Source organism: Myiozetetes cayanensis, unplaced genomic scaffold, assembly GCF_022539395.1.
Source record: "Myiozetetes cayanensis isolate MyiCay16 unplaced genomic scaffold, myiCay2020 scf4, whole genome shotgun sequence".
In the NCBI taxonomy this organism is placed as follows: domain Eukaryota; kingdom Metazoa; phylum Chordata; class Aves; order Passeriformes; family Tyrannidae; genus Myiozetetes; species Myiozetetes cayanensis.
Genome location: NW_026087631.1, coordinates 42,017,429 through 42,040,850, shown reverse-complemented (window position 1 = coordinate 42,040,850; position 23,422 = coordinate 42,017,429). Strand labels below are relative to the sequence as shown.

General features: G+C 40.9%; 1 protein-coding gene across 7 annotated transcripts in view; it reads right to left on the bottom strand.

Annotated features, from left to right (window-relative positions):
• The window catches only part of NIM1K (NIM1 serine/threonine protein kinase), a 33,083-nt gene extending 11,482 nt beyond the window's left edge, over positions 1–21,601 (bottom strand). The window contains exons 1-5 of one of the 7 annotated variants that reach the window (XM_050330030.1): positions 21,381–21,601; positions 18,685–19,679; positions 15,424–15,573; positions 3,108–3,488; positions 2,328–2,566 (exon numbers count right to left, since the gene is read on the bottom strand). In XM_050330030.1, coding sequence (XP_050185987.1) covers positions 2,328–2,566; positions 3,108–3,178 — 310 coding nt within the window. In that variant the 5' untranslated portion in view covers positions 3,179–3,488; positions 15,424–15,573; positions 18,685–19,679; positions 21,381–21,601. Of the gene's footprint in view, positions 1–2,327; positions 3,489–3,638; positions 3,825–15,423; positions 15,574–18,318; positions 18,366–18,684; positions 19,680–20,418; positions 21,101–21,380 lie in introns of those variants that run through there. The other 6 variants (XM_050330023.1, XM_050330024.1, XM_050330025.1 and 3 more) reach the window with 6 other exon arrangements.
• Between the last annotated feature and the right edge of the window lie 1,821 nt (positions 21,602–23,422).

Below are 23,422 nucleotides of genomic sequence, written 5' to 3'. Positions count from 1 at the left end.
GCTGTCATCTACAAACTGACTGAGGGTGCCCTCAATCCCCTTGTCCAGATCACTGCTTAAGGTGTTAATCAGGGCTAGTCCCAATACTGAGCCCTAGGGAACCCCACTAGTGACGGCCTCAGCTGGATGTAACTTCATTTACCACCACTCCCTGGGTACAGCTATCCAGACAGTTTTTTACCCAGCGAGGAGCACACCTATCCAAGTCCCATCACAGCACCAAAGACTTCTCTGTATTCTCTAAACAACCAAGACAGCCCTTCTAAGAGAATCAAGGTATGTCATCCAGTGTGACCCTGATGTATTTTCCTATCTCTCTAGAAGTGCTGTGTCCTGCTGTGACAGACCACAAGGACAACAGAAAAGCACGCACAGTGTAATTGTTACAAAGGCTCATGGTAGTAAAAGCCAAAATTGTTTCTCTTTTTGATATAGGGTGACATGTACAGAGAGAGACCATACGTAACACTATGGTAGTAACTGAGGAGCTGGACAGCCCTGACGCATACACAGAGACCCAAACAGCATTAATAATGAAGCCTTTGTATTTATATAATCAGCAAAAAAAAAGACTAGTACTCATTAACACTGTGAAGGAACATCATCACCAATACAACAATGTGCATCTACCGCAGAAAACAGAATCCTCTCTGTGGGCGGTGGTGAGGGGGTACGGATGCATGCCTGTGTGCACGTCCCTGTTCTTCTGTCCATGTACTGTATTTTATGAGCACAGATAAGCTCACAGGCAGAGACGAGACAGAAAATGCTCATCTTCTATTTTTCCTTCCTCATGACAGTTGCAAGCTTAGTATCAAGAAATCAACTCTTTGCCTGATGAAAATTTTAACCAAAAAAAGCTTCAAACAAGTAAAAGAAAAAATAACTGGAGAGATTTCTGGTGCAAAAGTGCTTTTTCAAGGAAAAGGAAGAGTTTTGGTTGTGCTATTTAGTTTGTCCAAACTTACTGTATTCACCAAGTTCAAAATTTTTCAACTCTATTCAAATGCTAAAGCAACCTGTTTTTTAAGGAAGTTCAGCAAGTAAAGGGTTCATCCAGATCAAATTTCTAACTGCCTTTCATTAGCATTCCTGCTGCTCCAGATACAGGAGCAGTATTTCTTCCAGCAGTAAGTACAAGACAGTTATCTCTGGAAGAAAAAAAAAAATCACAGAAGAGGAAACAACTTGCCATGGGCCAAGTAGAACAGAATTGCTTTTCTTAAACAATCAAAATCAAAAAATCCACACCCAATTAAAGCAATCCTTGGGAAGAGGCAGGCTTAAAAATGATAAATTAACCATTAGTTCCCCACTTAGATTCCCAGTGCAACAACTGCTGCACATAAGTTTTCACCCTCTGAAGTCTGGGCTGAAAGAGGGAGTCAGGGAAAATAATGGGAGATAAAACAGGTTTTGGGGCATATCTTGTTCTCTCACCTACAAGAGGATGGAGGGAAGGAGAGTCAATCAGTTTGAAAAAGAAAGCTCTGGTATTGCCAAAGTGGTGTTTGTGTTGAATTGTCAACACACCAATTTAAACCAATTTTTTGTTTTAAATACAGAAAAGCACCCTATCTTCCGTGAAGGGCTAGAAGGGTTAGGTAACTGGAGTGGACACTTCAGTCACTGGTATAACTAAGAACTTGTCATCAACTGTCCTATTTCTTCTTCTGCCTCTGTCCTACAATAATAGAAATTGTTCTTGTTTTCCATCAGGGTGGCTAGTTTTCCCTACATCTTTGTACACTACTATCGTGCCATTTTTCTCAATCTGACTCTCCTCGCAGAGCTTGTTTCCCTGCACCTATAGCCTTATCCTATCTGTCTGAAAAGGAGTCTGTTAAAACAGGCACAACAATTGTCACCAAAATTACTGTGACCAAATAAAATCTTGGTCCATAGTAGTGCTATTAGTGATGAAACAGAGGAAGCCTTGCTACTGCTGGCTGCAGGCAGGAGCATGCCCAGCCACGCTGCAGTGGGCATTCACCACCTTTAGCCCTGCAGCCCATGAGCTGGGGCAGAGAAGAGGGCAGATGGACAGGAAGGTTGTAGGAGGGGAGGCACAACACATGCTATTCAGTGTGGAGTGTTTGAACCATGGGATGAGATGTGTTAACACCGTGGAGTGCAGTGATGAACTTTTCTTGTAATGGTTGCTATCTAGAGAAAATGTTTCCAACCTTGACCATTTTTCTGTGACATTGCCTACAGATTCACTCAGCCACATTAAAAAGACACATACAAACTATATGTGTAATTAAGGTTCAGACATCTTTTTTCCCTTTGTATAGGGTACTTACTCAGCATGCAATAGTACCTACCTTTGGTTAGGGAATGAATTCCAAGCTTCACTTGTGAGAAATTTCCACTTCCTATTTCTCCTCTGACTCGATAGAAGGCAATTCTCTTTCCCAGGGTTAATTCTTTCACCACTTTTTCATTGTGAGACATATCCTGCATTAGTTTCTCAAATGGGGTCAGCCTGTGCTGCCTGCCCTCTTCATCTCCTCTGTAGCATTCCGGGTGCGCATCGTCTTCTCCACTATCCTCGTGATTCCACCTGGAACAGCGGTGTTTTCCATGACCTCCTTCATTCACATATCCTGTTGTCATAGTCTACAGGGTAATTACTTCCCCATTTAACAAGATGTCGCGATACCAAGCTTAAATGAAGTGATTCTGGATGAATATGCAATCCTGGACATAATGGAAACTATGACAAATACAGTAAAAAAACAGGAAGTCCAAGGATTAGTTTGGAATTTACTTCAAAAACTTATCTGTCATATCTGCATATTGCATGTCCTGTTCAAAATCAGAGATAAAGCTGTATACATTGATTCTTCACTCACAGAGCGAGTGTGTCGGGATCTTCAGCTGCAGGGTGAAAGAGGCTTTGCAATTAAAACTGCAAACTTTGTGCAAGGAAGCGGCAAGGTGCTCAGTGTCTACACAGTACATTTGACACATGGAAAATATTTGACACAATTTTCAGGCTTTAGCTTGATGCTTTAAAAACTGGATAGATAAAGGTCAAACAGAAAGCTGATTAACTGCTCCTAATAAATCCAGATACTTCCAATTAATTTTGAATAGCTGACCTTAAGAGCACAGTTCTGCTTGATTCTGGTACGAGTCCAAGAGCTGACTGTAGGGTTTGCCTTTGATTCATTCTTCAGCTGTGAGCTTGTCACTGTGCCTTGGAAATGTCCCAGTGTGTTGAAGCCTTGCTGTAAAAAGTTCGTTGCCCCTCTGTTTCCTTCGCATGGTGGGTTTAACGAACAGCTAATTCTGGAAGAGGACAGGAGAGCCAAAATCTGTGCCCCAGGCAAAAGAAATGCTGCGCCTTAGTGTCCCTGCAGTCACATGGCAGGACAATACAGGATTAAGTAACTGCAATGTCACGTTAACACTCCTTTATTTAGATGAGCTTTCTTTAACGCCTTGAGCCTTCTCAAAATTTTGCCAGACGTCTCGTGTTCCTAAGCAGACAGATGAAGAAAGTAATTAAAACCTTTACATAACATCCACACGCGTCACTGAATGACAGCCTCCTGCATACCATTTCACCAATTTAACTCTGGCAGCACAGATGTGGAAGTCCTTACTCTAAATACACAAGCATCACTTACCTTTAAAGCAGCACACCACTATTTTCCTCTTTACTTTTCTTCTTTAAACTTGGAAAACAGGAGTTAATCAGCAACTGCTAATCATACAGCCTGAGGGTGGTGAGCTCTGACACAGTGCAGAGCTGACCTCCCCTGCTCTCAGCCTGCAGCACACCCGACTGATGAACACAGGAGATACCTGACTGCCAGGACAGATTCAGCCGACTGAGAGGGAGTGAATTAGACCAGTAACTCATTGCCTGGGGCTTAGGTAGACAGCTAAGGTGCCGCACTAGCAGAGGGCATGTGACATGCCCTCCACATCCCTCCCCTCCCCCCTCCCCTCATCTCCTCTGTCAGCAAGACAAAGCGAGGTCAGAGGTACCACCTCAGGTGTCTGTCACTCTCTCTACCACTTCTCTGAACCAGGAATGCTTCTTATATTCTGTTTGTTCTCCCTTTGGGGAAAGAATGATTTCTTGCAGGATTGCCTGAATTCTGACCCTGCTTTAACCTATTTCACATCACAATTGTAAAAATATTTTAGGGAATAAAAAATTCTTTATATGGAACTCAACTGTATTTCACAGTTTTTGTGGCGGACAGCACTCTAGCAGAGCAGGGCTTTTGAAAACCACTCATCTACTGTATACTGCCACATCAGTGGCATTAGAGAGGCAGAACTCTGTTCCCATTCTGCTTGAAGATAATCACAGCTGCAGAGGCTGTCCATATGAAAAGTCCGGAAAACTCCATGAGCGATGTCAGAGGTCCCATGTACCAACAATGAGCTATTATTTAGACAGGTGTCTTTGGATGGGCAGTGGCATCCTCGTCACCTTACCAAAGAACAGCTGTAACTTATGGCTATAGCATGAGCACCCCAGAATGGCAGATGTGGGCAATTCTGGTCTTGCAAAAGGAGCAACACAGAACTACTAATGGGGGGGGGGGAGGGGAACCACAAAAAACCAAACAAACACCAATCAACCAACCAACCAACCAAAAAAAAAAACCACAGGAGACTCTGGATATCTGTGTCTTATGAATACCAGCCTATTCAGCATCACAAGTCAAAGTCACCCAGCTAAATACCATCTTCTGAAAAAATTATCAGGGCCCATGCAGTTACCTGGCTGTGCAAAAAAGGCTGACTGCGCAACAAGGATTCCTTCAAACAGACTTGTACAGACAAGCCCCTCCTGAACACATTTGGTTAAGGCAGGAAAGGCAGCTATCCCAGTCCCTGTGAATCACAGGGACCAACACACCATAGGGGAATGCCAGAACCTTGTGGGAACAGAGGAGTCAAGAGAAAGGCAAAACTGCCTTAAGCCACCAGCAGATGGCTGAATTCTTTCTGAATTTGTTCCTGCAGAAATTTCTGCTGGGGCTCAACATGCTCTTTTTTAGAGCACAGCCTACCATTAACCTCCCTTTCAGACTTGCCACTTAATTGTCAATCCTGCAACTTCCTGGCATCTGGCCAACTGGTGAGGCATTCCCTGTCTTCTGAGATGAGTTATTTCAGTATTCCTGGTGTTAGCAGAATATATGCCATCTATTTATGGCCTACATTCCTTCCTGTATTCTAAACCAGCAAAATCTATCCTGATATCACACAAAAGGCCACTGACTGTAAAAGAAATTCTAAGAGAGAAGGAAAAACGAGGAAATCAGAAGTGATCCAAATACAATGAAGGACAATAATTTAATTTCTTTTTTCCAGTCTGGCTGACTGGTGACCTGAAGAACCTCAGAAGAACTTATCTGCCCAAACAATAACTTTAAAACTAAACAATCAAAAGAAAACCAAACCAAACAAAACCAAAACCACTACAAAAAGCAGCATGAGACAGTGAACAAATGTATCAATCATTTAAGACCTGTGCCAGCCCAAGACTGCTGTTGTTTAACCTCATTTTCAAACTGACATTCTAGTCCTATTTTAAGTGCTAAATACCCTCAGGCTTTAGCTGCAGGCTCAGTTTAAACTCTGCATCACAGCTCTAAGGAATTTTGGAATGAAAGGCAAAAGGATGAAACCAAGAAAGAGATCTTGGTATATAGATTTTGGTTCCTGAAATCCCATCTTGACAGATATATGTGACATATAAGTGGTTTGGTTTTAAGGAGCTTTGAATGGAGCATATGAAAACACACAAGCAGCTAGACTAAGGCTCCAAGCACTGTGTTTTGCAAATTGGTCTCTTTTATTAAGCCTGTCTTTCAGAGAGACAAAAAGCCAGCTTTGAATGCTTAAATTGCTGCAGTTCCTATTATAGTGAATGTGAAAGAAGCACACTGGAGGGTCTCCTACCACTCAAATCCTCAGAGTAACAGGGTTTTTATGAGGATGCCACTGGATATTGCAACACATTCACTGCAGTTCCCTTTTCAGGCCCTCTGCTGTCTAGCCGGAGGAGATGAGGATTTTGAAGGTATTTCCCTAGGGTAGGGGATTAGCTCAATTTGTGTAAATTCCTTTGAAGAACAGCATGTCTCCTGCTTAGTACATTATATGCACCATGAGCCAACTCCAGAACAAAACTGAATTTAAAGTAGCAGGGATTTTTTTTTAATGTCATTTGCAGGAAAACTAGTCCCCTTTTTTTAATTGTAGCTTTGAAAGTTCAGCTGCTGCAACCAAATACCAACAACCCAGTATACTCCTGTGTTTAGAAGACCTAGATCTATCTTTTATAAAAGACAGAATAATTTACAATACCTGTACCACAGACCACACATAACACAAAAGCTCTCCTGTGTCAGACACCACAGGGTCCACTTTTCTGCTTTTGCTCCAGTAATATTGCGTGCGTAGCTGTTGTGGCCAAAGGAAAGCAACATTTTTAAAGGTTTACCTTGAGCATATTTTTTTTATTTAAGTAAGAAGCACTCTTGGTCTTACTTCTGTGAATGCCAGAAAACAGAGTGCCTATAGAAAACACACCCCACAGCTTCACAGGAGTTGTAAAAAAAAAAAACAAAACCAAACAACCTTTCGAAACACAAAACACAGCACAGTTACAGGCTGAGTGCAGACCTTTATGTTCCCAGCTCAGGTGAGAAGAAATACTAACAGTGGAGAACCTCTAGAAACAACATGCTCTCTCTGCCCAGGGCCACATGCCACCCATTTCTGTACATCCCAGAATTACTGCAGTTAGCTGGTATAGCACTCAGTTTGCCAGTTATTGTTTGACAAAAACTAGACATGATAAACATTATTCAACTTCCTGCTGTGCCTGGGAACACTCTAATAGCAGTCACAGTGATGCCCCTGGGCTGGCAGGTGACCAAGGCATGGCTGCTGTTCCTGTGCTGCTGTGCTGGACAGGTTGGAACTCCTGTGGGAACTAGAGCTGAAGGGACTGTGACCTGCAGATGAGTCCATGTGAGAGCAGGTGCATCTTCAAAGCATCTGCAGCCGTGGTTGTGCCTGTGCCACAGTAAGTACACCTCTGAAGGGATTATGGTGCATTTCAAAGCCACTGTGGCTGTGGATAAGTCTCTCCCTGAGGAGACGGTGGCTCAGAGATAAAGCTCCACTCCAAGAAGGTATAATCCTAAGGGACTGCAGTCTGTGAGTAAGTCCAAGCTGGAGCAGGGGCAAGGGGAGCACTTCACTGCAATGTTAAACCATGACATGTTGGCCTTAATCATCTTAAGGATCTTTTCCAACCTAAATGATTCCACCATTCTCAGCCTTATAAATATTCTTGCCTAAGACATGGCATTGTTTTTGCACATATGGAACACTAACATATGCAGCAGTCCTGGCTGAAATAGAACATAAACACCTTCAGTGGTTTCTGTGCGAGACCTTGTTTGATGGCCACAGCATCAAGAAGGGAAGCGGGAAGAGAAAACAAACAGCTGCACTGTACTGACTCCTCCACCACAACGAAACATCTGTTGTACACACTGTTATCAAACCAAGACAACAACAATCCTGGTGTAAAAAGGAAAAAACAGCCAAAAAACCCCCCTCCACATTAGAACACACTAACTCTTGCCCACAACTTAATTCTACAATTGTACCTTAGAGGAGAAAACAATGGACTTTGCAACCTATTTAGAAGTTTAACAAGCCTGAGCCCTGCATACTATAGCAGGATACATGTGGATGCTTCCTCATGTGTCTCTCCCTGTGTGCACCAGAAAGACTGAAACCCTCATCTTTTGGGTTGATCCCACACTTGTTCTGGAATGGACATGTAAAGACACAGTTATTTCACTGATGGAACCTGATGGATCTCTCAAGGATTCTACCTCATCAGCATATTCCCAGAGCTGCTGACAGGACACAGGCAGGAGCATGAAAAGCACCACTCAGCACAGGTCACTGTAGAAGAAAACTATAGATCCAAGCAAGTTCCTATGTTCATTTAGTCCAACTTCCTTCCTGCCAAAACCAGAGACAAGAAATGGAGGAAAAACACACTGGTGTGTCCTAATCTGTGATCCATCCCTAAGAGATCTTTCCGTGATCTTTAGGCAGTGACTGGCTGTCTCTAGGGAATGTTCCAGCCTCACTCACAAGACCGACCAGGGACTGACAGGCAGTTCATGCCACACTGATATCAGGGTGCAGCACAGACTCACCTTTCCGTCTCCCCAAGGGTTATCTGCTGAGTGGCTGGAATAAGGTCTCGGATGAGAGATGCAGGAAGGATGCACAGAGCCCTCAGCACTCAGAGCTCATGTAACCCCCACCAACACAGGCCCACCTGGTGGAGCCTCACATCAAATCCACAGTCTGCAGAGTGCTTAGGGTATATGGAAAAGAAAATCAATCCATAACAATCAACACAACACAAACAATACTAAGCTAATACTTGTGAAGTAGAAACCATAATGAGGGGGGAAAAAGTCCCTTTCATCCTTTCACAGCACTGCTGACAAAAACAGCTAGAAAGAGAATTAAAATTAATTAATCTGTCTTTGAATTGTGCAGAAAATTGCATGAAAAGCAAAGACAAAAGAAGAATTTATTAGCAGAGCCCATTGATTTTCCAGGTCTTTGAAATACACGGGAGGGATTAATTTGAAGTCTGACCATATTTTGAAATTAAATTTATCCTTTCAAAACTTTAACCTGGCCAGTCTATTTTATTTCCTTCCCTGAGGTATAATGCAAATTGGTCAATTTGCCTAGAAACTGATAAGGATAAAATCAATTTCCACTAAACATGTATTCAAAGTCAACAGGCATACCTTTTAAATAACAGAAAAAAAATCACATCTAATTCAGTTATTTAATTAAAAATTATTTTAACACATAGGTTTTTAGTGAAAATAAAACAAATCCTATGGAAAATGCAAATTGTAGTACAAGAAGTATGAAATAGGCAATACTTTGAGTCCCACTGAAATCACAGAAAAATCAGTCTTTACTCATATCAAGAAAAGTATTGTCTATTTAGGCAGATATGCATTGCTAAGTAGGTGGCCTGCAATAAAATCACCCTGCCATTATTTGCAAGGAAGAGAAACTTAAAATGTATTTCCATACAAGGAAACCAGAAAATGTTCTGTTTTGGATTGCCTATCACAGTTTTCTTTCTCTACTCTTCACATACTTATCAGATGGGCCCTAGTGAATAAAAACAACATTGCCTCTTACAGGGTAATCAAGTTTATCACTCTATATGCACTCCTCAAAAGTACTGAGAACTAAAAGGTTAAGTACTTATAAGGTGATTTTTCAATGTATCTGGGCAGAGGATAAGCAGTTGATATTATTCTCCAGGAAGCAATTTGAAAAGATATAAATCCTGCACTGAACTTTGAAATGTACTTTATACTTACTGGAATTTCCATTTTTTTCAGAGTAATGTCTAGACACTTGAGATTTATCCCGAATCAGTATTAACAAGATACTGTATTACAGGAATTATATTATTGAGCCTCACTAAAAGAAAACATAGATGTAGAAATAGAATACCCTTATAAAAGTGGCAGGAGAGTAGCATCTGTAAACCCAACCACTGTCTGCTTAGTTTTACAAATGCTTAAGAATTACCCCCTAAAAGTGTTGTTGAAACTGCTCTGTCCTTGCAAGTTTTAAATGTCCCAAAGTGACTGCAGTTCTGAGAAGTTTAAGAACATTTAGAGAAAAAAAAATCTAGATAGAAAAACAGGTATTTGTAATTTCCATCTGACATTAGATTGGAAATCTCTAGAATCCATCAGAAAACATTGCTGAAATGGAAAAAAATCCCAGACATATTTCTCTAGCAATATAGGAGCATGCCACCTCCTTAGAATGAAGGGATCCCCTCACCATGCAGACCCATCTGCTTCTCACACCAGCGCCTGGCTCTGGAGCTCTATTTGGATACCACATACTGAAAAACCTCTGCACTGGGCAGTGCCCTCCTACCACGTTTGCCATCGCTACGTCTTCCCCAAGCTTTGCAGGCACAGAGCCATTTAGGGGAATAAGCATAAGCTCAGCAGCATTGCTGAAGGTTCAACTAACCTCTGGAAACTGCTTAATGCACAGCAAATCTTCGAGACAGGGCAAGAAGCTTAGCGGGAAGAAATCTATTTGACATCCTGCAGGTCATAAGTTACTAATCTCTACATATCAAAGAAATCTTGCCCACTTAAGATTCCTTTTCCACTGGATTAAGAACAGGTGTGAAATTAGGACAGGTGTTTTTGAAACTGAGATCTAGAGAAAAAGTGCAACATCAGCAAGAAACATTCAAGACTGCTTATTGCAAATTCAACTGCTCTCTCAGCTTAATCTGCTGTTGTGCACAGTAAGGATCCCAAGTGAGGGATATTAACTCAAAGAAGATGGAGCACAACTCTAGATTTTACTCTTCTTTTGTGACTTTGGCTTTAGTATTGCTGCTAAATGCTTCACAAGAAATCCTAGGTTTCTTTTAGAAGCCTTTTTTTTTCTCCCCTTTACACTTGTCTGGTTTTGGAGCACTGAAAAGTTCATAATACTGTCTCTCAAACCAAATGTTCAAATCAGTGTGTGCTGAGGAGGCTGTATCCCAAAAAGTTTAAGCAACTGTCTTGTTCTGCTGCAAGGATCAGCAGAGAAGCCAGTGTTTGAGGTCAGGGAAGGCTGCCAGTGTTTGAGACCAAGACCCTTCTGGCTGGGAAAGTGCAGAAGAGGAACACTACAGAGGACCAAGCAATACAAGTCTTGCTGTTGATTCACTGAAAGGCAGAGTCAGGCAAAAAACCTGCTACATCTAAAATCCCTAAAAACCATGCTACTTTTCATATCCCATTTGAACAGCAAAAGCTTTCCTGACTTGAGCAAATATTAATGTTAATACATTTGGCTCGTATTTAATTTCATTAGCTAATCTTATTGGCATTTGTTCGGTACCTGTCCTTGAACTCAGACTATTATTATCGTTATTGTTTTTATTACAATTATTGTCAAAATGAAGATAAACAGTGTTCCATTAGAAAGAACAGTGCAAATCTGAGTATCCAGCAGCATTAGGAAGCCTATCATTGTTCTTTCCACTTTATTTTTTCTAATTAAATCGACTGGAAAGGGAACTGTTTTTCCAAAGATTTTTGGAACAGCTAAATATATATCATATGGTATGAACTGCCATACAAAAGATCATAACGCTTACCACACAGAAGACCACAAAACATCTCAAAAGCTAAGACAGCTGATATTTTGTTAAAATGTTAATGACTAACACCTGTAATGTTCAAGTTTAGGGACCAGGTTCTGTCAGATTTGAAAAACGGAAATTAAGAGTAAGTCCATGACATTACATGTAACTCTGTTCTTACATGTAACTCTATGGTATTACACAGATACGAATTACATTCCATGATTTCAGGAAGCGTAGGTTCACTATGGAAGAAAAAAGCAAATATACACTGAAGTACAGCATAAACAAATTTTCAAACATATTTAAACCATAATCTTCCCTGCAAGGATCCACTCCCCCGATGCAGTTCCATTACAGCCACCACTCACATAATACGGTCCGAAATCCCAAGTTTATTTAAAAGTGTATAGGTAAGATACTCCAGTTCCTCACCTTCCCTCTATTTTCTCCTTGAAGAAATCAGCAGGAGAATTTCATATGAGAATCTAGAAATGCATCTGAGACTAGAGACATGCAGAAGAGTTTATAAGCTATTCCTATTAGACTGAAGTTCTGAAATAGCAATCTATTTTTAAATAGATGACAATGTAATGCTGCTAGCGGTTCATTCACTGACTAATCTATCCTGGATTTGCTTAATGCTCTACCCCTTTCCAGCAGCCTTCTATCAGCTCAAGAAAGAGTACTTGCCTGAGGGAAGCAAAACTCAATGAAAGGGAAAAAACTCCAGTTTTATTTTACTTTGTAAAATGGGGGAAAAAAACAATAGGAAAACAATCAGAGGAACTAGTTCATAATTAGTGTTTAGGAAAAAAAAGAGAAAGGAAAGAGAAAGAAAATGGAGAGAGTAAAAAAACTGTAAGAGTCTGTACTACTTTAATGGTGATAAATTGCTTGAGTACAACATTTTTTTTTCCATTTATTATTACAATTAAACTATAAAATCTGTTGGATGGGAGTTTTTTCAAGACACAAATGAAACTGCTGTTTAAGTAGTACGCATATCAAATTATATACCAGTAGGAAAGCATGCTGAGAAAAAAATACGACTTTAAAACCAAAATGATACTTTGGTGTACTACAAAAGGCAACACACAGTGTCACTGGTGCTTCACGTGACACATCCATTTTAAAAACATAGTCGTAAGACCTGCTAAGGTTTCTAGGACAGCTTTTGAGAATAGAGGAAAATGGGAACATGAGATGCAGAGGAAGGGCCTGTTCAGCTTTTCCAGCTAAGCAGGCTAACACCATGAGGCCAGCAAGATAAAATAAGACACGAAATGCTTAATGCTGCCCTGAAATCTGAACAAAGTGCAGCTGGCAATCCAGAAGATTATATTCTCTCGGGACAAACTCTGACTTGTCAGGTGCTGGGCAGGATGTCAGCCTGGGCACAGTCAGATCCTCTGGCAGTAAAATGCCAAGTTCTAACCCCTTCTAAAGAAGGGCACTGGTCCACATCCCTGATTATCAAAAAAATGCATCACGAAGACCTGTAGAGTCAAAACCAAAACCTTTTTTACTCTTCACAGCCATTTACAAATGACATTGTTTTAGCACTACAGAGTGACAGCAGAAATCACGTCTGGGAATGAAGACATTTGTGGTATTTGCAGTAACAGTTTTATTTTCAGGTAAGAGGGGACATTTGACTTGTTTGATCTCCTATACCCTCTATCTAGCAAACAGGTTCCATTAAGAGTATGAAACCTCTCAGAAAGCAGTCTCATGATCAGCTCCTGAAGAGGTGTATTTGAAGAAATTCTCCATCAAGCATCTCAGAGTAGACATAACACTGCCTTTAATCTTGCCTGGTGATGTATCATGTGTGAACGCAGTCAACACTGCCTCGAGCTAGAATTGCCTGCTTTGCTGGCATTTAGCTTTTCAGCCTCTAACACAAAGATTAACCGCTTCTTCTGGTTCCTCCAAAGGTCTCTGACTGACCCTTGAGGGACAATATTTACTCTCCTGTCTCTCCATGGCAGCAGCATTTCTCAGTGCCACAGCTCCAGCTGAGAGAGAAAAAGAAAGAAAATGCATGTCTCTTGCATACTCTTCATATAATTAGTACTTAACCCAGCTAATCACACCACTTAATCTGGTGACACCATGCAGAGTTTAACAGGACTCGAAAGAGATTTTTCTCATAACCTCTAAATCACAGGGCTGGCATCATTTGGTTTTCTGGATCAAAGAACTTCATACATTTCTGTCTCTCATTTTCAAACCTGGGGTTACCCCTAACCACTCGGAAGGCAAGGATACAGGTATTTACCACAGTGATCATATACTTGAAAAACAGAGAACCATTAATTTGAAAGCCCGTTCCCATTTCAAAGGCAGCATCAAGCTGACATCCTGCATGCCCTGCAGTCTCCAGATAGAAATCCACAATTTTTCATAGGCATGATACAGAACTGAACATATACACTATTTGTGTGCAAAGTTAAATCAAAAACCAAGGAAAAAGACAACTTCTCCTTGCTGTGCTCCCTTCTTGTTAATGAAAATGAAATGAGATGTGAACATAGACTAACTTATTGTTCACTTTAGGCAATGCCACAACTCCTGCTTACTACCCTGATGAGGCTACTCCTAATATTCCGTTAAAGTGTTCTACATATTTTTCCATTGTAACAAAAAATGCACAAAAATTACAGCTTGTATGTACAGTTCACTTTGCAGAAGTAAACAGGTTAAGCCAGCAGCTTTAATGAGTTGTTACTTTATGACCAAGACAATCACACAAAAATGACCACAAAGTTTCATAAGTTGTTGGAATTGAACTTGAAAGACTGCTAAAGGACCAAGACTGCTAGTGTCATGGATGAAATGAAAACAACAATGATGAAGAAGGAATCTGTTCACCTTTCCTATTTTAGCACCAACAATGGACCTTCTCATCATGTAAAGGAGTCTTAACACTTACTAATTCTGAATTTCTTATTACAGCACTGAATTTAAGACAGAATTCTGAGCTTTGAAAAGTTCTGCAATACTGCTGAATCAGATAAAAAAAAAAATTATACTGAGACTTCTCATATGGCCTGATGAAGCTGAGTTCTCTTCCTTCAGCCCATATAAGAATTCCAATTTTAACAAAGTTTTCTTGCAATTATTATTTCAGAGTAATTTAGATTGTCTTTTAATTCTGTTTTCTAACATACTGTTTCGGGGAAGACAAAAAAGATACTATTACTAGACGCATTTTTTGATCCTTCCTCAAGTGGCTTCACTAGGTGACCTAGCATTTATGCTCCAAGATTTAGACAAAACACAGACACCCTCTGAGCATCTCCGTATCACCTCTGTACTGAAACACATTTGTCAATCCCTCTATTAGGAGAATGTCTTACACATATGAAAATTATAGTAGCAGTGTAAAACTTGACTACAAATACAAACAGAATGAGAGTCCAAATAAACTATAAAATTCCAGAGGCCTTGGCAGACAGTGCTTGTTCACAGCCCTGAAATCCCTTACGTACACCATGCTATATTTATGACTGGGAGGATTAGTGGAGACCAGCACAAAAAGTGAACTGCCATTGCTAAAACTGCCAAACTTAGGGAGTCTTCACAAAGTACTTCTGAAGCATAAAATTTCTGTGGAACTGTATTGCACCTTATTGTCATCTCAATATCTACCACGTGAAGCTCAGGTCCTTGGTGGAAAAAGACTCCAATATAAGCAAGGAATTGATTCTCATTTTCATGCTGTAGCAGTCAGGAACCAGGCTTCTCTGTAGCACCATTTTGTGTAGACTACCAGCCACAACATCAAGACCATTCCTGAGTCTGCAGGACTTCAAAGCCCAGGCTCCTTTACGGAATGCATTCACCAAAACTGGCTCTGACTTTAAAATTTTCTCAGCATTTTTCTTTGCATATTTAGATGATTACACTTGTTTCTAAGGTGACCTGAACAGTAACATCAAATGAGAAGAAGGCCTTTCTCACTGTGTGGACACACCTGAGAGAGACGTGTGCTCCTTCAGTGGAACTAGGGAAACAAAAGCAGGGTCAAATAAAAGTATGTAACCTCAAGGGTTCTCACTCAACCTTTTTCCCCTGTACTACAGCCCTAATTCCACATTTCTATTTTACATCTTTCTCATCCCACACTCAGTTATATCTTACAATGTACCTATCACACAGACACATACGTAGACAGATAGCCACCACAGACTCACATGTGCAATATCCAAGGAAAACACGTCAGAGAACTGGGGGTGGCTGCAATTCCTCTTCCCACATTGGTTCTGACTGCAACCAAAACATCCACTGCTGTTATCACTGGCTTTTCGCTCCTAATAGGCTGCCAGTGGTTGTTCCTCACTTGCCTGAAGAGAGCAAAGCATAGAGTGGAGATCAATGGAAACAGCTTCTCCCATTCACTCCTAGATGCTGCAAGTCAACAGGTCCAGCAATTTCCAGTTAAATGTCACTGTCACGGTGGGCAGCCCAGTGCAATACAACGCATTCAAAATCCTTTAGCATACTCATCCAGCCACATAAAGCTTTTATTATTAAGCAGTTCTCAGATCAGACTGGACAGAGAAAAGAATAACCGAGTAGAAAACAAGGATACTGCCAAGACAGGCTCTTCTCTGAAGGAAACAATTTCTGAAACATCCCATTTGTAGAGGAAGCTACATTCTTATGGTGAGTTACTGATGTGTTGGCTTCACTTTTCAGTTTCATTGATACCAGTGTCTTTTCCCTATGAATAGCCCAAGAGGCGATGTCCTGAAACAGTGTCTTTTTTAGTAAAGGTCCTGTACTGCCCCATATGTTGGTTATGTGGAGGTGATAAAGGCTACTCAGTTTCTTTTAAGAATGTGAAGTTATTCCACATCTGGAATAAAACAACTTCCATATATTTTTAAACAAAACAAACCCAAAAGAACCCATGTCAAAAGAGCTGCTACAAAATAACTTCATGCTTGGAGCACCTACTCAGATTTTGGTGGTGTATTTGAATCCCTGTCCTAAGCCCTGAAGAAGGGTTTCACATGCAGTCCTTCCATGTACAGAAGAATATTATCACTGCTCAACTATCCTACAGGCATGCCTTAAAAAACTACTAAGTGCAATTAAAACAAATTTTTAGAAGGTTGGAGAGAGGACAATTCACTGACTGTGATGTAGATGCACACTAAATTTATGCATGAAACTGTCACCCCCTCACGTGAAGAAAAGTTAAAAAATATTTTCTCAACATGATGTTGGCTTTATGGGCATAGCTCTGTGCAAGACACTCAAATAATGTGATGTTTAGCAGGAATTAAGCCTCAGTTACAATGAGTTTGTTCTGCTAAGTACAGAAGTTTTGGCAACACCAATCTCCTATATATATTCCTATATATATTCAATATACTTTGCTTAATGACTACGTATTCATGTCACGTGTTGGGCTAGTTTCCAGGTATTTGTTAACTTCAATCTTTGATTTTTTTACCAAACATGTTCTCAGGCGGTCATTGAATCCCCGGTCACCAGAGACCAGCAAAGAGGATGATATAATCCACATCTGGGAAAAAGGCCAAATCCAGCTCTTACTGGTGCTCCTACCCTTTGATTCTGAAGGGAAACCTGCATTTTATTTTTCTCTACTTAGCTGTTTCAAGTGATATCAAGAAACCAAAAGAAGTTTGGGACAGAAAAAAGCACAAGGGATTAAAAAAAACCCAAACAAAACCCTAAGGAAGAATAAGCAAGAAGGCATTGAAATAAAATCTTTAAAAATCTTCATGTCTCATGCAAAAAGCTGTCAATCTCAATTACAACCAAACTGCTGTCAAAAGAAATTTCTGCCAAATTGAGCTGATTACACTTCAAATTAAGATAAAAATTATTCATTGATATGCTGGGGAAGCTGACACTTTGCATTAGTACTATTTCTGAAAAGCTAACATCCCTGGCTAAACATCTCACATCCCTGTGCCTCTCTGGTATGCTGCTTGGTAGCTCAAACAGGCCTGTGCACTGCTGAGAGAAAGTCAAGAAAGACTTCCATTTAAATGCTAATGAAAATGTGCCACTGGAAATTAAACACTTATTACTCATCTTAAATTTTGTATTTACTGAAGCTGGTAAGTGATCAGCTCTCCTTCGGTGCCATAACGCTGTGCTTGGCCAGAGAAGTGGAACTTTATTTAAGAGCAGAGCCCAAGGCTCAGTTCAACAGATAATTCTCATGCCTCCTGATTACTGGACCAGACTTGGGCATAATGTGAAAGAGACTCTTCAACTTGAGATCTGCAAAACCAAACGAGGATTCCGAGGAATCCAAAACCAATGAAAAAACCCTCAAAGTTACACCGCCCTGATGTGCGTAAAAAGGAAATAAAAAATGAGAAGTACTTGTAGATTCTCCTTCTATAATTATTAGTGTAGTTTCATGCTGCCCCTCTCAGCCCACAGTTAATGCATAGTGGCCTGGCAGGGCAAAGAAGACAACCACCAGTACAATCAACTCCTGCAGGACTAAGAAAAGCTGATTCTTTCAACTGTGCTCTAAGGAAAACTGCATTATCTACCGGTCTGCTGTGCAGGACAGGGCTGGCATTTTACACAAACACAGCCCCTCAAAGAGGCCTGAGTGAACTGAGCCTGGTTACCTTGACTTCATGAAACCTTTCACAAACACTGAACTTCACAAATACATTTCAGGAAACTACACGAAAAGCTATGGAAGTAATAACTGCAAATACTAATGGACATAATATGGAAATAATAATTGCAAAATAATAAAATATATTAATTACAAAATAATGAAAGAGGGTTCAAGTCACACCAGGAGTAGTTGTCTTGAATTGTTCAATGCCAGATGAGTTTTCAAGCACTCTCTAACTGCCTTGCAGGGAATACTCATGTTTCTTAACTTCCTTTCAGATTATATACCTCCTTATTTTGCAACAGGTGCTTTAAAGATCATGATAGCATCAGCACGCATTGCTGCACACGGTAATAACCAGGTTCTCTTAATATAGAGGACTATAGAGACCTTAAACTTCTGATATAATCTCTAAAACATAAATGACATAATAATTCAGACTGAGAAAAATTACATTAATTATAAATACCTGAAGAATATGGGATGTGGGACACTGAGCCAAGTCGTACACTGCTATTACAGCAGCAAATTGTTCCATGGTTTAACACTATGTCTTTCCTAGAAAACTGGAGATGTATTGGCTGGACTCCAGGTGCTACTTCAGGAGAAGTGAACGGACACTATTTAAGCCAGCTGTTATCTATCTGCTCAGTATTGATGATCTAATTTGGAAACGGGATTAAACTGCACGCACAGATTAATACACTGCTGTGCAGCTGCACAGATTTATGATTGTCATGACAACCAGCAGAAAACATATCCCAATAATCCTCTACGAGCAGATCTGTCTCCATGCAGCATTATGAAGGTTTATCACTAGCACAGACATACTTACAATTATTTCAATGCAGATACTGAGACTGGTATAATCTCTAACCCTCTCTGCATCTTAAAATACCAATTCACAACCAGAAGAGAGGCTCATCTTATGAATGAATGCTGAAAGCAATGAAAATCCTTGGAAGCTGTTGGAAATGTGTAATTTCTGAGAAAATACTAGTGTTTTCCAAGTAATTTTCCATGGTTCTGAGTGTGCAAAGTTGTATTTATTTTACAAACATAACAAAGTCAGTATTATCCCTATACTTCCCACATTAGGCGTAGTCTCATATTTCAAGCAAGAGATACACTGATTTCTATTTTGGAGTTATCTTTCTTGCTAACTTGTTTTCCCTGCAATAAGAAGAGTCTCTGGTTTATGCTTCAGGAGAGAAAGTCAGAAAGCTGACCAGTGTTTTCAGTTCCATTACTGCCTGCTTGCAGAATTATTTAGTCTGTGTAATCATAAAAAATACAGAAAATTAAAAAGGAGAAAATAAAAGCCATTTATGTACTTTACAGGAAGAGTTAGAGGCTGCGCTAAATAATATTTGCCAAGTGTCCTAAAAGAGAGCTGTCTATGAATGAAGGACTACTTTTTTTCCAAACACAAGGAAGAGCCATGCTGGAGATTTTCTCAGTGTTAGCCAAGAATTTCAAAGGTTGAAGTTTATTTCCCAGCTTACAGTAAAAATCAAGAAAAGAAGCAAACATGCCCTTCTTCAAGGGCTCCGGAATAACACTGGAGGCTAAAACTGGCCATGAAAAAGTTGCGTGGTGTTTGCAGATGGAAGGAGTTAATCCTGCTAAGAGCATCTTCTGAACATGTATCTTACAACCACCTCAGTCACATGTGCTTCCCCAGGCAAAGCTCTACAGCTACCCCGATGCCATATCTGCTTGGGTAAGTGCTGTGTATCTCGTGGAGCAGGAACTTGCAGTGGCTCCATTCCACGGAGCATCTCATTTCCTCAGTGATGGAGTCCAGAAAATCCTGCCATGAAGTTCAACCTACAGGAACCAAAGAAAAATCCTTTTTAGCAAAGGGCTAATAGATCAGTTTATTGCAATGTGGATGCAGTATGAACAACCAAATATTTTCCAGTGCAACTTAACTGCCTTCAAAACAGAATCACTATATCAGATGTATTATAATGAATTATTTACATTTGCAATAGTGCAAATCCTTAGTTCACAAAATCAGTATTTTCATCTGATAAAGCTATGGACTCCATAACTGGACAACATTTTTTAAAATACCCCAAAAGGTGTGATTTAAAAAAAAACCTTCAGAAAATATTCCAAACAAGTAATTGTTAAGAATAGGAATATTGGCATATTCAGGCATGTTTATTTTCTAGTTCCCAAACAGACCTACTATCTATCTATCTATCTATCTATCTATCTATGTAATCCATCCTAAAGTCCTCGCCTCTCACTGTGGGATAAGATACTATTTAAAAAAAGAAGTATCAGTTGAACTAAAGGCACTAGAAGATGGATGATAATATTTAAGTGGACAGGAAAAATAAACTCCATCAAAGTATTTGCTCATTTACCATCATGAGATCGCCAAGCTCCTACAACTGCTATAGATCTGAGAAAATATTTAAAAAGTAATTAAATAGTGCACGAAAAAATATCATATATATAATTTACGACCTTTTTGGATAGACTCATACATTTTGAATTCAGGTGCCTGTCGTTCTGGAGCTATATGGAAAGATTATCTAAGGAATAACAAACCAACCAGAAAACAACAGCAGTGTGTCTCCGCTCCCTCCGTGGAGTCACATGTTTTGCAGGTCAAGCACAGGATGGGATTTCTTCGAATGAAAATATTTTTTGCCTCAGGCTCCTCTTAGTTCTAAGTGTGAGGGGGTGTCAGATAAGACACGCGTTTCTCTCAAAGAATCTGCATTGAAGTAACAAATGGAACCCATTCCCATACCGAGGTACAGCCTCATGTTGCTCCGAGGGTTTTGAAAAAGGCTCAGCCTCAGGAAAATGCGGAATGCTGCACCATTAAGCCCACTGGGAAATGCCAGAATCACGGAATCGTTAGGGTTGGAAGGGACCTCTGGAGATCATCCAGTTCAACGCCCCTGCCAAGGGGGGGTCACCTGGAACAGGTGACACGGGAATGCGTCCAGGTAGCTTTGGAATGTCTGTGTGATTCCTTTTCGCCAGAATACTTGCTCTATGCAATCCAACTCACAAACTGGAACAGCAGCGACGAGGTATTACTGATAATTTTCCCGCAGCGGCATTTCAGCAGATGCTCGAGAGGGGCTCCGTTCGCCCGCACGCAGCCCCCCCGTGCCCAGGCCGGCTGGGCTCCCTGGCGAGGGCAGCGGGGGTACTCGAGGGCCGGCTGCCTCCCGCCGCCTCCATCCTCGGCTCCGCCGGGCCCTGCCGCTCCGACCCTTCCCCTCCCGGGATCCCGATCCCGGGAAGCAGCGCCGCCGCAATCCCCCGGCCCTTTCCCGCAGCCCGCCATTTCCTCCCCTCAGGCGTCAGCGCCATTTCCCCGCCTCCTGACACCGCTCCCCTGGCTGCCCTCGGGAGAGACCCCCGGCACCCTGGAGCCTCCAAACCCCAGAGAGCTCCGGCCCCAGGCGACGATGACCAGCCCCCAGGCCGTCCTGCCCGCTCCCCCCGCATCCCGGGAGCTACAGCTGCTCCCCCTTCCCGGTTCCAGTTTTAACTTACAGACAGGGGTAGTTCCAAGGCACAGCTCCCAGGACTCGCGTCACACAAGGCCCCGGGGACCTGCAGTGCGTGAGCGTTTAGGGGGAAGAACTTTTCCAATACTGCATAGGGAATACGGAGTTCAGGGAGGCCTGTGTGTCTATACAGACATTAGGGCAGAGAGGGGATGGCAAGGTGGCTTTTACAGACTTTCCACTCCCCCATCAACCTTCCCTCCAGGATCAGCTGGTGCAGCAAGGAGGCACAAATGGGATGCTCACAGATGGGAGCATTTTGGGCTTCAGTCATATGGGGAGGGAATTAGAGGGAAGGGGGGAAGGCTCTCTAGCAGAGCTGCTACTTGAGGGGAGCCTTTCTCCCTGTCCCTCCGAGGGAAGAGAGGACTACTTAAGGTCCCATCAATACTCCCACCCAGGCTCATCGGCAATCTGGAGGGGGCACCAGTGGGCACACCACCAGAGCATGGTTTCTCCTACCAAATTCACCAACTGTTGTTGGAAAGGGGACATCAAACTGAACTAAGAAATAGCCCAACTTACCAAACCACTTGCCTTGTTACCGATACCAAGAAACTGCTCAGTTGATACTGGACTTAAATTACCTAACAATAGGTTTCATTGGTCAGACACACAGATCCTTCCACAGAGACTGACTTTGTCTATAGGCACAAATACCTCCAAAATTTCAGCATTATGCAGCTAAGCAAGGAGGCCTGTCCCCTTCATGTTATCAAAAGATAAGCTGCTTATCAGAAGCCAGGTATAAATATAATAACTGATTTTATTTTCATGATTAACACTGGGCCACATTCTTCCCTCTCCACAGAATCTCATCACAAATTACTTGCATCTCAGAAACACAAAACAAAAAAAAATGCAAGTTACGTTAATCAAATAGTTTGAAATTTTAATTGAGATCCGGGTTTTGTTTTGCAATAGTTTCTCAAAAGCTACAGTGAAACACATTTTTGAATGAGACTAAATAAATGCACAAATCCCAGGAAATAGTTCTGCATTTGAACATGGAATAGAAGAGTCTGATTTTAGCCAAGATCTACAAGATTACCAAGAGCATTAGGGAATGTCCTTGCAAAAATTCCTTCATTTAAGGCTTTGAAAATAGTTTTTCAGAAATGTGGAGCACCTCTAACCTCCAGTAGTAATTAAGAATTAGAAATTCTTAGCATCCTTGAGCATAGAGATAGACAAGTATTTTCTAAACAAATCTAACTTTACAGTAAAGAGATAATAATCATATTAAAATTTAGATTGATTCTTAACACTGGAAGCTGGCACTGTAATTGCCACTCAGTTATTCCTAATGGATGAAACAAGTAATGCAACATTTAATGTTTGGTATTGTTTTATTGTCTAATATTGATTAAACTATTTACACTTCTACTTTTCAATCCACAGTTTAGCATTCATACCTATGGCTTTTACTTTTATGTTTAGCATATCTTTGCGTCAAGTGTCAGAATGTAATTTCAAAAAACCCAAGAACCTGATACCATATAGACAAATCTCCTCTATATTTACGTTTAAACATATTCATTTTCAAAAATGATTTTTTTATAAAAGAAGAGTCTGCTGGTAGCTTTTTTCCAATTTGTGTTTGCCACAGACTCTACCAAGTTTTTCCTATTTTTAAGTGTCCCTTTTAGAGTGCCCTGCTGCCTCCATGTGGAATCTGTTCCCTCCCTCAGTCCCCTACCTCTAAATTTAATGTAAAAAGAAAATCAGTAGCTGACAATTTTAAGCAAAAATATAAAGCACTATAACATTACCTACACTGCCTTTTACAGAACTAAATTCTCAAAAACTCTAGAAACTTTGGGGAAATTTCACTAGCCAGTGTTGAAAAGGCACGGGATTTTTGCGCTCAGACACCTCCAGCAACAATGCTAATTTTAGCCCAGCCTGAAAGATCTGAAAATTCGCAGGTACGTAATTGCCACTTACATTAGAACCCACCAGATTTTACTGATTCTTCGGCCACAGACACTCTGCAAATCTATACAAGAGTTTGCTTCTACTGCAAGA